The sequence below is a fragment of the Lotus japonicus genome, chromosome 4 (genome assembly GCF_012489685.1).
Source record: "Lotus japonicus ecotype B-129 chromosome 4, LjGifu_v1.2".
NCBI classification, from domain to species: domain Eukaryota; kingdom Viridiplantae; phylum Streptophyta; class Magnoliopsida; order Fabales; family Fabaceae; genus Lotus; species Lotus japonicus.
The window spans coordinates 2,171,482-2,188,822 of NC_080044.1; the positions used below are offsets into that span (position 1 = coordinate 2,171,482).

The following is a 17,341-nucleotide window of genomic DNA, read 5'->3' on the forward strand; positions in this document are numbered from 1 at the left end:
TGGTTGAAAATGTGCCACATATGCTCAAATACAGTACGGTTTTTTAAGTTTCGTATTGATTACGAAACTTTAAATCCCGTATTGAATAAAGTGGGGTGCCAAACCCAATAGGTGGGGTGCCAAACCCAACTCCCCTGGCTATGTCTAGCCTTGTCTCTGTTGATTTTTTGATCAATCACCTGCTCACTATTATGACTAAAGTGAACCTCTCACTTTAAGGAACCATACTCCATACCTTTTCTATATCAAAACTTATAAATGTAGTAATTGTTGGAATATTGAGAAAGTGAAAATTAACTATCCACAATGGACATGAATGACACAATTAACTATCCACAACAGACATAACACAGATTTTCCTTTGTAAGTGAAAAGTACATGATTGCAAATTATTTTTATATCTATGCAGAACAATCACTGCAATGACAGAGGGAATAGCAGAATGTGGTTCCCCTCCTCAAAAATGCCTGAAAAATCTTAGGAAGCCTTCTTCTGCTTGTACCTTTTGGCAGCAGCAATATACACCAACATATTTAAGAAGCTAAGTCCAGCTAAAAGCCAGAAAAAGTAATCAAGATGACCATTGTTCAAGTTATCTGGAATCCATCCGGGATTTCCGCCTTGTGTAGTAAAGTATGTTACTATAGTGAGAATGAAAGAGCTTAAGTAATTCCCCAATGAAACAGTCAGAAGTGGCAAAGCAGTGCATAAACTCCGCATAGCATCCGGAGATTGGTCATAAAAGAACTCAATCTGTCCCACGCATGTGAATACTTCTGCTGCCCCAAATAATAAATACTGAGGGACTAGCAAAAGTATACTAATTGGTACAGCCACAGGTTTATCGACAATGTCAAGCTCTCTTGCAAGCCGCAGACGTGTATTCTCCACAATAGCAGCTGCTGACATGCACAGGACTGAAACAAAAAGGCCAATTCCCATTCTTTGCAACTCTGAAAAGCCCTTCTCCTTGCCTGTAAATTTTCTCGCGACGGGAACTATGATCCTATCATACACGGGCACCCAGAAGATAACACTTATTAAAGAAAAACATGAGAGAGAAGCTGGAGGAATGTTAAAGGAACCTATACTTCTGTTCATCATGGTTCCTTGTTCCACAAACAATGTTGATAGCTGAGCATAAACAGCAGAGAAAACTATTCCAGTAGCCCAAACTGGAAACATGCGGATCAAGATTTTCAATTCCTCCACCTGTGTTACTGTGCAAAGTCTCCACAGGTTAGAATAATTGCCACTTTTCCTCTCAGCATCAGACACTACAGCTGCCTTATCAAGACACCTGCATTAAAACAAAAGAAATGAATTTTAGAAGAGCGCATGAAGCCACGATCACTGATGACATATATTACATAAAAATTTCAAAATATTTTGAAGTAGGTAAGTAAACTTGAGCCATTATCAATAATAGAACAAATTATTATTAATACACAAACTTAAAAAAATATATATTAGCAGAAATGAAATTGTTTACCTACAAATAACAAAACTATTAAAGACAATATATTCGTATAACAAGGGAAAGCATAAACAAAAAACAATGAATTTGCTACTAGCCCACTAAAAAAAATAGCTGACAACAATGTTACACTTCTCATCCCTCTTGAAGAAAAGAGTTTATATTATTTAACAAGGCATTCCTCGATGATATCCATAAGCAAATACAAAAAGACAACTATGAGCAATGTTGAGCCATGCATGAAGATCTCAAATGTTCATACATGAATGTCTAATCATGAATAGTTAAGAAACAAAATGAGAACACAATAACTAGTTAAGCAACTGGTAATCAGTCGTCAGCATAAAAATGTATGCTTCCTATCAAATGCTTACCCAGCAACACAAATTTATGGATATCAAAGCCGATGAAATCACTCCTACACATTGCACCGATCTCAAAGCCAATGCAATTCATACATAGTCTAATCTGGTTCGGGTGACATTTAAACCATCCAAGGATCTTCTCCTATCCAGGGTTCCAGTAACATTCTCAAACACAACTTTTTCTGAGTGGAATTTGCAGGAAAATTCAAAGCAGATGATAGTTGAATTCAGACTAAAATCTTGCACCTAAAAGTTTGGGAAATATAAAGACCCACTAAAATTTTGGATAAGAATATGGATAAATCCATTAGAGGCATAAAGACTTGACAGAAGTTGCACATTGGCTATTCTCTCTAAAAGGTACTCCTCCAACTTTGATGATTGTGGCAGATATCGTGTCTAATCAGAGATTCAGAGGAAGGAAGTTTATGGGTAATAACAAAGGCGACTCATAGAACAGATAAAGAGGTGCAACAAGGGTTACAGTATGAGTTGCTAAATAGCGCCGTCCTGAAATCATCTGATAGAGTACATGACCAGAGAGAGTGTTGTTCTGCTATCTGTTATTCCTTTAAACACTGGATAAAGGTTGTAAATATTATTAATTTTCCTCTCCAATCAGGCCATATCTGGTGTGACAAACAAGGCCGTAAGGAAGACAAATAGATTGGGGACTCGTATCACACTACACTAGCCTAAAATTTGGATTTGGCAGGAAGACAAATTACACTATTACAAGAATCTTAGGAATAAGTTAACAAGCAAGATAAGAAACTCCTTTTCCTTTGTTGAAACCAAAGCTAAATAATACAACAACGACAATCCAAAATAAACAAAACACTTACCTAAGTTCGTCACTATGCTCCAGTTTTCGGCTTCCTTCAATTGCAGAGCTCTTGTCCGGTATCTCGAACAGGAGTCTACTATCCTCAGGGACAACCACATTCCGCTTCAGGAAAGATGCTACCACAACCTGGCACATTCTTGTAACAGGACTTCCCCCTGGCTTTTGAAACCTGTAGAGGGGTGTGCCTATGAAAAAGCTTCCAATGGCTAATGCCATAAATAAAGCAGGAATGCCAAATCCAAGACCCCAGCCCCTATTTTCTTGAACCCATACAACGAAAGTGCTTGATACTATAGCACCTATGTTGATGCAAAAATAAAACCAGTTGAAAAAGGATCCCTTCTTAACCTTTTCCCGAGGATCAGTATCATCAAACTGATCTGCCCCAAAAGATGAGATACATGGTTTAATACCACCAGTCCCAAGTGCAATCAGGTAGAGACCAAAGAAAAACACAGCATATTGCGCAGGAGTAGCTGGAGGGCATACGGAACCCAAACACTCGGCAGGATTCAATGCTGGAACAGATGCAGAAAGAGTCAATGTACACATCCCCTGGATGAAACAGTCATGTTACTATTAAAACTTGTAAAGAGAATCGAACAAAAAAGCATATAGAAGCTAAGGATGCACATAATACAAAATGTCGACAAAGAATACCAGCCAAACACCAATTGCTCCTAATATCATCCCTATAGCTTTTCTAAAGTGAGAATGCCTCTGCAAATTATATTCAGAGCTCAAGTGGAATCCATCAAAGGAACTTCTCACTTCCATACTAAGAAACTTCAATATACAGTAGAAGCAGTGCAATGGAAGGAAGAAGTTTGGATCATGGTACACCAGAACTGATCTTCAGACACTCCCTTTGCCAAATGTCTTTAACAGCATAACATTTTATTTCCCTCCTTATCCATCACCATTTTTCTAGTCAGTTGCAATGAAATCTATAAAAGACATTAAGGGTGTTTTCGGGTGAACAACTTAATTAAGCACTAATGGCAATAAGCGTTTATCACAAAGCACTTATTCCTAAGCTAAATTGAGAAACTTAATGAAATAATCTGAAATTAGATTATGAAAAAGCATAAGCTCTTATAGGTAGGCCATAAGCTATTTACATAAGCTCTCCCAATTCCCAAACACTTTCATAAGCACTTATGGTATAAGATGAGCTCAAATAAGCTCATCCAATCGGGACCTAATTCCACACATAAAGAAGACTTAGAAATGGTTCAATAACATCCTATCACCATTGCAAGTTATTATTATGCAGAATGCTGTATAACGCATACAAATGCAAGATGAAACCTTGCATACTGCAAGTATGTATTTTGCTTAGCACTATAAGAATTGTGTAGGGCATTTAAAGCAGTATATCAAGAACGAGACGTATATAGAATTATTTGAAAAGGAGAATAAACCTATGTTAGTTTGACATTACAAGGAAATAAATCGTGGAGAAAACGGCAATTGTCCAGTATCGTCCCCAGTAAGAATCTGCCAGAACAGCTCCAATGAGAGCTGTAAGATAACAAGTGCCTTGCCAAGTGGTGACATTTCTCGCAGCAGAGACATTTCCTTCGTGTAGTATGCGGGTAAGATAGGTCACGAGATTTGTTGCAATGCCATAGTACGCCAAACGTTCGCAGCACTCGTTGCCTGTGATTCAATATTATGTTAAAAATCCAATTCAAACATAAAAAAGAAGATATATTTGATTATCAGAGAAATGAAAAATATTACCTACCTAGGATAAAGGGACATGCTTTCCAAGTGCCAGTGTTCTGCTTAAGAACAGGTCTCCCTTTAAAGTCAACCGAACCGTCTCCCGTGTATCGTTTACTCTCTTCATCCTGCAGATAAAAAATAACCAATTGTTCATCATATAGCAAAATTCCACTTCTTCCCAAAGGTTGAAATGTGGAAAAGTCAAGAAAGGCGTTGACTTTATTAAATATTTTGCTGTTCCACAATGGAAATCTCATCAAAGATCAACATTTGATGTTTAACAACAAAAGGGTATACAGGAAAAGATCAAAAGTAGATTTCATCACCAAAGTGCTATGAATATGTTTGAAAAACGAATATAAATGCACAAAATTTGTGGATAAAAATCAAGAGAGAAAGAGAGAGAGAAAGGGGAACCTGAAGATGAAGAAGAGCCTCTTCCACAAGCGAGGAACCATTCTCTGTAGAGCCCATATCTCTCCGCCAGTTCACACGGCTGAAGATTTGAAGTTCATCTTACAGTGAAGTAACTAAATTATAAATAACTTCTTAGATGTTTTAGTCCCTCATTTATACACTTTAATCTATAATGGTCCCTGAAGAAAAAATAAATCCATAGCTTTAATTCCCTGAAATAAATTGTTTTAAAAAAGTCTCATAGACGTCATAAAGTTTATGTGACTAATTTTCTACCGCACAACATAGGCGGTTCATGTAGACTTTTCATATCTGTTTTGATCTCTTGAAAATTTCTTTCATCAAATTTGGCTTTTTTTTTTACCACTTTGAGATAAGGTTGTCCAAGAAAAATGCAAGAGCTAGAGGTTTATTTTCTATCATATGGGTCAGGGCAGGGTCGGCCCAAGGGTAAAGTCACCCAAGAAAGGGCTTTAGACTCCATTTTTTTTTCGTTTACTAAGTAAAAAAGACCCCCACTTTGTTTTGTTAAGTTAAAAAGGCCCTTGAAATTTTTTTTACTAAATTTTTTTTATGTAAAAAAACTCACTTTAAAGTTTGCTTTAAGCCTTATTTAGTGTTGGGTCGGCCCTGTGTCAAGGTCACTTGCTCAATCTGCATCACAGTAATGTAACTAGAGACACTACTAGTGCTGCCAAATTTGAGGATTGTAGATGAGACATGAGTAATGGTGTTGTTTAGATACCTTAGAGTTCTTTTTACAACTTTCCAATGTTCTTATAAAGGTTGTGTCATCATTCAACTGACATACTTTTCTAAGTAGGAAGCTTCAAACTAATTTGATTCCAACCAGTTTAAGTTATATCTTAATAGTTTTTAACATAACTAATAGGGGTTGTGTTTCCTACATCTGTTTCTGTTGATGATGGTATAATTTTTTTCTTTGGTGGTCTTCCTTGATCATATGAGCAGATGATGGTTTTGAAGTCACTTTCAAAGCTTTTGCTGAGTTCTTTCATGGCCATGTCTTTGTTAACGAAAAAGGTAAACTTTTTTGTCTCATTCCATGAATTTCTTGCTACAATGTTTTAGATATTTAAATGTTTTTCCAGAACCTCAATAGATTTTGACACGAAGGTAAATGTGAAGCAGCATCATGCGATTCTTTTGTTTTTGTTATTTATTCCAGGCATTAGACCATAGTTCCCTGTTGAAAGAAAATGGGCTTTTGGCCTTCACGTACAGTGGATGGGAAAAAGTAGGAATTAATCAAGGTATAACTCCTCGCTCGGGCCGCTCTAATTAGAGATTGCTAAACGGTTGGGTAAAAAATAGAGAAGTAGACAGATTTCCATTGTTCTATTAGGAAATGATCAGCGGTTTTTTCCACGCTCTAGAGAAGTAGACATATTTCCATTAGAGATTGCACTTAAGTTACTTAATGCATGTATATAATGTATTTTAATTTATTGTTTTTCTTTTGATAGTTTTGCATCCTGATGATTGATTATAATGTACTAGGAAGTAGGAACATTGTTTTTATCTTCGTCCAATTTCTCAGTAAAACTTCTGGCTTCTTGAATTGCCAGAACCTATTGTAACTTTCTTTGTCCGGTATGTGTTGTATTTGTAAAGTTCATTTTATAGAAAAAAAAATAAGGAGATAAAAACCATGTTTAGTTTTGGAAATATTCTATTCAGGTGATAAACAAGCTTAATGGCCTCAATAAGCTCTTTGGTGAAGAGATTTTGGATATTGGTATTCTCTGATGATGTCACTGTTATTCATACAGACACACTAGGGACTTTAACTGGAATTCAGATCCTTTTTATTGCTTTTGTGAAGTGATTCTGCATTATCCTGTCTTTCTAAGTCAAGTTGGGTGATATTTATGGTTTTATGTGTTGTGAAGTTTGATTAGTTCTCTATAAATAGCGATTTTTTATGGTTGCATGTTGTGAATTTTGAAAAGATCTTTCAACTTGGTGTGGTTTTATTGTTTTGAATTTGTTGTTTGAGTTATAGCAATGACTGAATTGTATGGACCTGAAAATCCTATTAGGAGCTTGTGTTCTGGGAGAGATACATGGAATGTTAGTTAGTATGATTGGATGTGGCATATGTGTCCAGTAGGTGAACCATCTAGGCCATTTGCAATTCAGCTGGTTCTCATTGATGCTGGGGTTTTTATCTTTTATCACTTGAATGACTACCTATTTTTGCAAACTTTTGAAGTTATTGTTTACTCCCAAGTTTATTATTGTTTGCAGGGTCAGAAGATTGAAACAAGCATTAGGCAAACAATGGCTCACCACCTGCTTTCTTCTTCTTTTTCCAGATTCTTAAAGAGAGCTTGCTCGGAGTTGGAAAGTGGTGGCCATGGCTTTCAGGCAGGAGGAGGCATATTCTTCACCGCTGTGAGGAAAGTGATTTTCGCACTACATTTGTGCTGCTTGCAACGATTGCATTTGCAGAACTTTTCTGATGAGGTAACTTTCACCGTCTGCCCTTAATTTTTTATTTAAAAAAAAATCATTCTATGATTGATGAGAGTATGGCCACCCCAGATTTTGTGCACCTAACCAAAAATTTTAAGTTTCTACATCTTGCTGTTTTAATCTAGACTTATTGTTTCTGCATAAGTTAATTTATTATTATGAAATGCATGAAATATAGCCATGTTTAGATGTTTATCCATCACTTTTGTGTTTTAGTCATTGGTTGTCTTCACTGGCCATGTTTCATTTTATTTCAAACTTAGTGATGTTCTAACTAAATTTTATGTTTGCTCTAGACTCTAGAGTGCTCATGTTTTGAAGCTTAAAACATGTTCGTTCTTTGTTATCTTTGATACACAATCTCTTTTGTAGAAGAAAACGCTTTATATAGTCTCCCAAGGTAAGATGTTTTCCTTTGAATCAATTGTAGACTCGAGTTTAGTATTGTGATTGTCTCATATAATCATTTTGATTGTTTTTGTTAACTTGTAGCTATGTGATTTCAGATTAGCTACATGGACATCTGCAGCTTTAGTTCTTTTCCTTTGCACAACTATCAAATGAACTTTTGGGTATGAACTTGAGCCCTCCACTTTGATTCTGCAAAAAATTGTTCTGTTTTGCTTATTTCTTTTCATATTGTAATATCTGAAATCAAATCTTTTTATAACTTTGCTTTCCGAATGGTTAATTCCTCTTTTATAGGCCTTTGTTTTATGAATTTAAGACTTAGCAGCTTTTGGGAAAACCACTTCTCATCACTAATTCATGATTTATACACATATTATTTAGTCAATGTTTTCATTAAAATGTTTCTGCTACATCGGCACAAATGCACTTATTTGATTTCTGCCACTCTTCTTCTAGCTTCTATTATTTTCTTTGATTGCTCTTAGTTATTCTGAGGACTATTCAATGTCATTATGATTTTGTTTTTTACTTTCCTGCTGGCCAGTAAGTGAAATAGAGGTGTTGAGGTTTTAACTTCTCATCTTCTATACTCTGTCAAAGATCTTTCTTTTTTATCTTGACTTCTCATATGGTTATATTTAGGGGCTCAGCCACACAAAAGGAACCTTGCATGGCAACAAAAGGAACTAAGAGAGTTCTGCAATGCAAAAGGAATAGTTTTGACTGCTGTCTCGCCTCTTAGGAAAGGTGCCAGCAAGGGACCAAATGAAGTTATGGAGAATGATATGCTCAAAGAGATTGTTGAGGCTCATGGAAAGTCTATAGCTCATGTCAGTCTAAGATGGTTGTATGAACAAGGAGTCACTTTTGTGGCAAAGAGCTATGATAAGGACATAATGAACCAAAATCTGCAAATCTTTGATTGGGCACTCACAAAGGAGGATCTTGAGAAAATAGATCAAATCGAGTAGAACCGTTTAATTCCTGGACCAACCAAGCCCCGGCTCAATGATCTCTTTGATGACCAAGCATAATTTATTGAAGTTTGTGTGGGAATGAATTCTTTTAATTTTAATACATGATTCTTAGAATGTAGAGCTGTGAATTGAGCTCAGCCATTCTCTTTTGGGTTCTGTTTCGGGTTTAAATAATTGATGTCGCATCCTATTTTATACAAATTTGTTCTGAATAACAATATTCATTATTATTTTTCAAGAGACACTTGAATTTCATACTTTATATTGCCTTTCCTCCAATTTGGAACCATGATAAGAAACCACAAAATGTATCAGTTCCCCATAATTCAGGTTCCAGTTTTCTCTTTTGCAAGCAGGAGATCTGAGTTTCTATAAGATAGAAAAGGAAAGAGTACACTGACAATGAGTAAACTACCATGGAATTAAACCAAATGGAAATATGGATTAACTTTCTCTCGGTCTTTTTGGTCCACTAGCTAACAGCCCTGGTGCAGTACAATAAGTGATGATGCACCACTAGGACCGGCAAAGAATGTTACATAATTTGTGCCTGTTTGGTTTCATGTTTGTGTTGATGCCAAAGGGAAAACACATCCAAACTAAAGCAGGAGCAATATTTTGACATGTTGACACAAAGGAAAACAAACATCCCAACTCAGGGAGAAGTACAATTTTGACATGTTAACTCAAACGTGAATCGTCATTGAGTTCAACGAAAATTTAAGTATACACTTTAGTGTTTAGTGCTTCATGATTAAGTTTGGTAAACAAGCAAAATGAATGAATATTTTTTTTTGAAAGGAATGAATACGTTATATTTAGGAACATCTCATATTTATCATGGAAGACCACTAAAAAAACACATTTTATGGATCACACATATCAAAATCCTGCCTTGCACACACAGTGGAGTAGTATTTTGATTTTACTTAAACACATTGAAGATAACTATAAATGGCAAATTGTGGAATTACGTAGAGAAATCTCTGACAAATAGCTGGTATACAGGCACACAGCATCCTGCAAGTGACCAGAGCGTAGGTCTTCCGGAATAGGAGCACTGAAAGCAATGTCAAAACAGTCAAATTGCTCATCACGGATTAGCACCCTCCCAGTATGAAGTGTTCCAGAGTTATCTGAAATAAAGTTTACAAATATTGAAGATGTTAACCCTATCTATGAATGTACGCACGGATAGTTGCTATAAATTTTGGTTAGGCAAAAACTCAAAAAAAAAAACTATAGATGAAGCCTCCCGTGCATTGCACGGGTACCATCCTAGTTTAATTAAATCTTGGGTTGGAACTATTTAGACTATGTCATGAAATGATATGGTTTGAGAGTGTTGTGACTCCTCATATAAGGATATGTGTGAACCATTTATAAGTTATAACCCTACATGAAAGGTAGGTCTCCTCCCCGCTTTCTCTATAAATATGTGACTTGGGTCACATCAAAGTTGAGAAAGAAGGAGAAAGACCATATCTTACAATCTAAGGCATCCAAGTAGATCAAAGACTTCCAACGTCAAGTCAAAAGACAATGGAACTAAATCCATGCAACTATGATCCTATATTAATAATTCATGTTTGTTATATATTTTGTGTTGTGAATTGTGATGTTTAAATTGTTTAACACGATGTTCTGACTGAAGAACAAAAGTTGAATTCTTAGGTAGCGTTTGGTAGACAGGTGGGAAGGGAACGGAACAGGACACATGGGTTCCGTTCTGTGTTTGTCGTGTTTTTAAGATGGAACGGAACAGGACAAAAGGCTCCAGGAACGGGACACTTTGGTTCCCTGGAAAAGGGTGGAACGGAAGGGAACGGAACGGAACACTCTCTTAAAACTTTTGCAAGTTCAAAAATACCCCTAATTTATATTTGAAATTTTATGTATCTAAACAGTTTAAAATCACTTATAAAACTGAAAGCACTTATTATATTTGTAGACAAAGTTAAATAAAAATCTACTTTTTCAAAAAAATCACTTAAAATAAAATCAATTATTTTTTTCAAAAGTAAAATCACTTTTTGTAAGCAATGATAAACGAACCAATTAGAGTGCGTTTGATTCAACTTATTTTGGAAAAATCACTTTTTAATTAAAAAATCACTTTTAAAATAAAAAAAATCACTTTTAAAATCAAATATCACTTTTTGTGTTTGTTTCAGCTGAAGCTGAAAACAGATTATTTGAAACAGTTACTTTAGCTTATCATGAAAACCTATGATGATAGATGAGAGGAGATAAAAAAAAAGTGATTTTAATTAGAATAATTAAACATTAATCAACTTAATTAAAAAAAATCAATTATTTTTTCAAAAGTAAAATCAGTTTTTGTAAGAAATGATAAACGAGCCAATTAGAATGCGTTTAATTCAACTTATTTTGGAAAAATCACTTTTTGTGTTTGTTTCAGCTGAAGCTGAATACAAATTATTTGAAACAGTTACTTTAGCTTATAATGAAAATCTATGATGATAGATGAGGGGAGATAAAAAAAAAGTGATTTTAATTAGAGTAGTCGAACACGAATCAACTTATGCTTTTCTCGAAATCTCTTAAAAAAATTATAGTTAAAAATCAATATTTTTAATCTAAATAAACGCACTTAAAATAGCTTAAATAGATAATTATAGGTTAATGTTTTTTTCAATAGCATACTGAAACAACTTAAACAATATATAAGTGATTATTTTAAAGAAATAAGTGATTATTTCATGAAGTAAGCAATAACAAACAGTTTCTATGCAAAATGTTCAATTGAGTTCAATTTGTTTTTCTCAATTAAATATTAAACATGCAGGGTTATATATGTAATTAAAAGCATGGTTCTGTTCTATTGACTTGGAGTTACCAAACACAACACATAGAACATTATTATCCTGTTCCATCCTGTTCTGTCCTGTTCCATTCTGTTCTGTCCTGTTTCGTTCCGTCACCAAACGCTACCTTAGTGATTTGGAGTAAAATTAAAGAGAGAGAGAGAGAGAGAGAGGATATTACATCTATATACTTTATAAAAGAAAATCGTTATCCACTAAATTATAACACATGTCATTCTAAGAATGACTCTCCTCAAACTCATCTCTCTGGCTGAAAAGTGTCACAGCCAGAGAGACTTTCGCAAATTAATTGTTAACACCAATTTCTCTCTAATTTGTCACCTATTAAATTAACATCTATTAAATGACGATATTAAATGAAAGACATTAATTTTTAGTCAATTAATGAAAGACATCAATTTTGTATAAAAGACACTAATTTGTCACCAATTACATTAATTTTTAGTCAATTAATGAAAGACATTAAATGCTATATTCAAAACTTTCTTTAAAAACCTTCTGAATTAATCTAATTAATGATTATTTCAAAAATTAAAGTTAGTCAAGTATCAATAACATTAACTGCTGAATTAATTTCGTTTTTTTAAAAAATCCGTTTTTAATTTTTCTATTTAATCATTCTTCAATACATTAAATTTTTTACTCAATTAATAAATTTAATAAAAGCTTTATTCCTTTCCTAAAAAGATGTTTTAATACACCTATATAATTATTTTTAATTACATTAGTTTTTAGTAAACTAATAAAAGACATTAAATGCGATATATGCAATAAATGCTATATTCAATATTTTTGAAAAAACCTTTTGAATTGACCTATATAATGATTATTCAATACATTAATTTTGACTCAATTAAAAAATACTATAAATAGTATATTCCTTTCCTTAAAAAAATATTTTAAACAAACCGAGAAAATTATTATTTCTAAAATTAATATTAGTAAAATATTAATATCATTAACCGCTATGCTCACGTATTTAACCGTTTTTAAATACATTTTTTTTAAATTGTTTTTAAATACATTGATCAAGGGTCAATGGTAGAAAACAAAATATTCTTTAATACATTAATTTTTAGTAAATAAAAAATTACAATAAATGCTATATTCCTTTCTTTACAAAAAAAATACGTTTTTAATACACCTATTTAATATTTTTAAATGCATTAAAAAAATATTTTTTTTAAAAAAATGTTTATACTGAACCATATTTAATGGTTTTTAAATACATTAAAATATTTGAATCAGTTTCTATAATGGAATAATTAATATATCATAAAACACACATTTTGTATTGTTTTCATTAATTTTCTATTTTAATATTTATTCAAATCATTTTTATTATTAATAAGAGAATTACGGAACAAAATACGACACGTCTTTAAATTAATGTCATTATTTATAGCAAATTATTGACAACATTTTTAATATACAATTAGTTGCAAATTACTTACATTTCTGAACAAATTTATGCCTAAAAAATGTTCAAATATGGATTGTCAAGCTTTAAAGGTGTAGTCGTATTATAAAAGCATTTTAAGTTTAATAAAGTTATTTTTGCTTTCGAAAAAATTGATCAATGAAGACAAATTTTAAAAATAAATAAATGAGAACATATACCAAATTATGAGAAAATTAATTGTGATAAATTGACTTTTAAAAAATAGTAAGATATTCAGTTGAGGAATTTATGTTGTTTTTATGGTATTATTTTTCACTACAACCTAACATAAATTTTGAAAACCATAATAATAGTAAATAATTTCGATGAGATATTATCAAGCTTAATTTCATGCTTTTAATGTGCAAAATATTTAATAGGATAACAAAGGTTTTTGCATACGATTAATATGCTTTCAAATGAAATTTTTCAATGAAATCAATTATGATTAAGCTTCAAATTTGGCATATTCAAACAATCTATGCACATATTAATTATGATTTGTTTTCTTAAATAATAACTAGCGTTTTTACCCCGTGAGTTGCACGGCAATATTTGATCTAATTATTTAGGCACGTATTAATAAATTAAGATATGAAAAAATGAGCATTCAACCAAACAAAATCACAATGAGTGTCACACACACACACACACACACATATATATATATATAATAGTGTTTTCAAATCATATTTTCAATTTCAATTTATCATACCGTTACTTATATTTACTCTTAGTTTTTTTTTTAAAAAATACTTAAGTAAAATGAAAAATCATTTTGATAATCACACAAAATTTTGCAAGTTGTGTGACACTCATTGTGATTTTTTTTTTGTTGAATGCTCATTTTTTTTTCTTTCATATCTTAATTTATTAATACGTGCTTAAATAATGAGATCAATATTCGCCGTGCAAAGCACGGGGTAAAAACGCTAGTTTTTGTAATTTTATTTATAATTCAATCATAATCATTGATCTTAAAAATCTATATCTATATATTATAGAAAAGAATAACATTGTGAGACCCACTTAGAACACTTGGCATTCCTTGACTTACTCTCACCAAACCTCCTTCATTAGATGACAAGTGTCAACCTCTCCTTCATTCAGACCACCTCATTGAAACCCATTTTTCTTGGACTTTTGTTTTGAGGTCCATCATTAACAACTCATTTAATGATCATTATAAATTTCATTAATAATTGATTTTTAAAATCAAATCTCCCTTATGAATTAACCCTTTCTAAATTAAAGCAAGAATGCAAGATAGGCCAGAAATTTATAGTTTCTTTTTTTTTCTCCCTTATGAATTAGTTTGCCTTTACTTTTTACTGCAAAGGTTTACCAATGAAAATCATTTATTTGACCTCTCTATTTTTTCCGTTCAAAAAAATAAATATTAACCGTATTTAAATCATATTGATCCGGCACAGCCTAAGAGATGTAGTATCATAATTTTTATGACAGCTACTATATCATAATTACATACCGTATCTATTTTTTTTTTTTAACAGACCATATCTATTTTCTAATTTTTATACAAATATTTTTTTCTTATACTCAAATTCACCTATAATTAGTTTTTCCAATAAAAAAACAAAGATTCACCTACAAATCTCACTATTATTTGTTTCAGGTTAAAAAAAATCTACATCAGAGTTTCACTAAGGAAAATCAATGTGTCAAGTTTTTTTAAAAAAAGTTTTATACCTGAGTATCACATTAAAAATACTACCATTTTTTAAAAATATTCCAAATTTGACATTGTCAAAATTTGGTGAGTCTAATTAGAAGGAAAAATTAAAGTTGAGTAAATGCATTTTCTTTCTCAAAATGAAAAAATAAAAAATCAATATTTCTCATTTAATTTAATTTTCTTATTTAATTTATTTGTCTTATTTCATTTAATTTCGTTATTTGAGTTAATAGTGTATATTTTAACTCAACACTCAATGTTTTTTTTTTAAAAAAATTATGTGAAATATTGAGTGTATATTTCTAAACATTATTAAATTATTCCCAAATTAATCACTGCATGAACTAATAAATACTATTAATTTTCAGTTTTAATTTCGTTAAAAAAAATATAGTGATATTCCATAAATTTTTAAATGAAGTTATGAGCATTAATTATTTATTATGAGTAGCATCATTCTCTCCATTATCAAATATTTTTCAAACTTATAGATCAATGAAAGCATTAAATGACTTTAAAAATAAATTAATACTAGAAGATTCATCTATATACTTTAGAAAAAGAGGAAGGTTGTGAGCCTCACCTCCATGATTTGACACTCCAAGAATGACTCTCGCTCACCCCCTCTTTGCATGACAAGTGTCACATTCTAATTGTTTTGGACCAAAATAGTAGAAGCCCATTTTAATTTAAGTTTTTTTATGAAGGCTCATTATTCAAAGTCATTTGAATGATGATTTTGTTTTTATTGTTTTATAACCCCTAATTAATTGTTAACATAAAAGTTTTATACATATACCATTATACCATTGATTATCATTTTTCAAAAAAAATCGATTTTTTGGTAGGCATGAAAAAGGTAATTTAGTAAGGTGAAAACATTCTCAAATTCAACGTTTAGGCTGCAAAAACTTTTTTGTTTGAATCTGAATCTTCAAACTATTTTTAAAACGGATATTCACAGCCTTGAATTTGAGATTCAGCACCTGCACTGAATGAAGAATTAATGGTGTTAATTCTGTTAAGGAAAAGAAGTCAAGAATTAAAAGAGTGTTAATTCTGCTGAGCAAGTCACAGGTTAATTTCTTTCAAGCATTCACACCATGTTAATGCTGCTTTACAAGTCAAACCTTAAAAACTTAATTTTGAGAACCATATTAATGACCCGTTCTTTAAAGAAATACGCACTGTTTTTTTTTGTGCGAAAATAAAGAAATTAATTCTTGAAAGAAATTAATATGATTTGCAATAAAAGTCAAACCTTAAATACTGTAATAACACCATGTTTTTCTTAATTCCTATTTTCCTTTAATTACTCATCAGAATGAGTAGTTCACGTGTAAGGCATGGTATTTGGTCGATAATAATTAATTTCAATAGTGAAAATTGACCTAAAAAAAAAATTACCTCCTTGCAATCAGATTTGTATTACCGTCCAACCTTTTTTTTTTCTTTCCTTTTTTAACATTCATTGACCAGTAACCCTAATTCTCAAATTCCTATATAAATCATCTCATCCTATTCTTTAACTTCATCATCCCTTCCCACTAACTATTAGCTTCGAAATATACTTTGTTCTAATGGCTATCGACAATCTCGCCACCATCGATGTCTCAAAGGAGAACTGGTCTATTATTGCAAAGGTGAACCGGTTGTGGCTTAGTCCGAGCTTATATGGCTCCAAGCTTCCATTTTCCATGGACATGATTCTTATGGATGACAAGGTAAATCACTTTTTCACATAATGACCATGTGTTACGTTCTTTTTTTTAAACTATAAATCTCAAATTTCCTCATTTTATTGAATTTCAGGGTTTTAAGATTCATGCTACGGTTAGGAAGACTCTTATATACCGATTCCAATCTTTGCTGAGTGAAGGACGTGTATATCAGATTTTGTTTTCTGGTGTTGGTGAAAGCGGTCGTGATTTCCGTTCAACCTCGCACCCATTCAAGATCAACTTTGATATTCATACATTTGTGCGCTTGGTTCCCAAACAGGCCATCAACTTAAACCCTTACAATTTTGTGCCAATATCTGATATAATGTTTAAGGACCTTTATACGTCTTTTCTTATAGGTATAGACTCTTTTTTAGTCTTTTGATATTTAAATTAGTGTTCTGGGTTTTGGATTAATGTTTCTATGATTTTGCAGATGTGATTGGAATTCTCACTGGTGCAAGTGCTGAAACTGAGTTTGAGAAAGATGGAACAAAGCAGAAAATGATTACTATTGAACTTGACCAAGATGGGTACACACAATGTTTATTGCTTATTCATATTTTTTCCATCTTTGATTATTGTGAGTAAGGTTTTATAATTTCTCAATTTTCTTAATAGAGTTCGGGTTGAATGCGCCTTTTTTGGAAAGTATGTTACTGAAGTCGTTGGTTATTCTCTTTATTGTTGACAGCATAAAAAAGATAACAAGCAGTTTATTGATCATCTAATTTGAAAGTGTATTGACGTTTCTATAAGGTTAGTTTAACACTTTTAAATTACACACAATTTATATTTGTATTGGCACTGATAATTTTTTTTCCTTTCTAGGTTCTATAGCTCAAATATGCTTGATTGACAACAAGCTCGGTTATGAAGTCTTTATCATTAATCATGGACTACAATTTCG

The 17,341-nt window shown here is 32.1% G+C and overlaps 2 protein-coding genes and 1 long non-coding RNA gene across 6 annotated transcripts; 2 read left to right on the plus strand and 1 right to left on the minus strand.

The window, feature by feature from the left end:
• Positions 1–259: 259 nt before the first annotated feature.
• On the minus strand, positions 260–4,979 carry LOC130713834 (protein NRT1/ PTR FAMILY 8.3-like). 3 transcript variants are annotated; one of them, XM_057563647.1, is made up of 5 exons: positions 4,838–4,979; positions 4,440–4,545; positions 4,134–4,351; positions 2,688–3,207; positions 260–1,300 (listed from the first exon to the last, which is right to left on the minus strand). In XM_057563647.1, exons 2-5 carry the CDS (start codon positions 4,454–4,456, stop codon positions 478–480), a joined length of 1,578 nt encoding a protein of 525 aa, XP_057419630.1. In that variant the 5' UTR covers positions 4,457–4,545; positions 4,838–4,979; the 3' UTR covers positions 260–477. The 3 variants fall into 3 exon arrangements, with proteins under 3 accessions (XP_057419630.1, XP_057419628.1, XP_057419629.1); XM_057563645.1 differs by having other exon boundaries at positions 2,688–3,244; XM_057563646.1 differs by having other exon boundaries at positions 4,436–4,545.
• A 781-nt stretch (positions 4,980–5,760) lies between these two features.
• LOC130716198 (uncharacterized) lies at positions 5,761–8,986 on the plus strand. Of its 2 annotated transcripts, none has more exons than XR_009011891.1 (6): positions 5,761–5,881; positions 6,027–6,111; positions 7,109–7,327; positions 7,633–7,736; positions 7,829–7,908; positions 8,390–8,986. It is a non-coding gene; the product is annotated as an uncharacterized LOC130716198 (long non-coding RNA). The 2 variants fall into 2 exon arrangements; XR_009011892.1 differs by having other exon boundaries at positions 7,177–7,327.
• A 7,304-nt stretch (positions 8,987–16,290) lies between these two features.
• Positions 16,291–17,122, plus strand: LOC130710720 (uncharacterized). The gene is made up of 4 exons (XM_057560072.1): positions 16,291–16,353; positions 16,523–16,790; positions 16,868–16,964; positions 17,053–17,122. The coding sequence occupies exons 1-4, from the start codon at positions 16,291–16,293 to the stop codon at positions 17,120–17,122; spliced, it is 498 nt and encodes a 165-aa protein (XP_057416055.1).
• Positions 17,123–17,341: the final 219 nt, after the last annotated feature.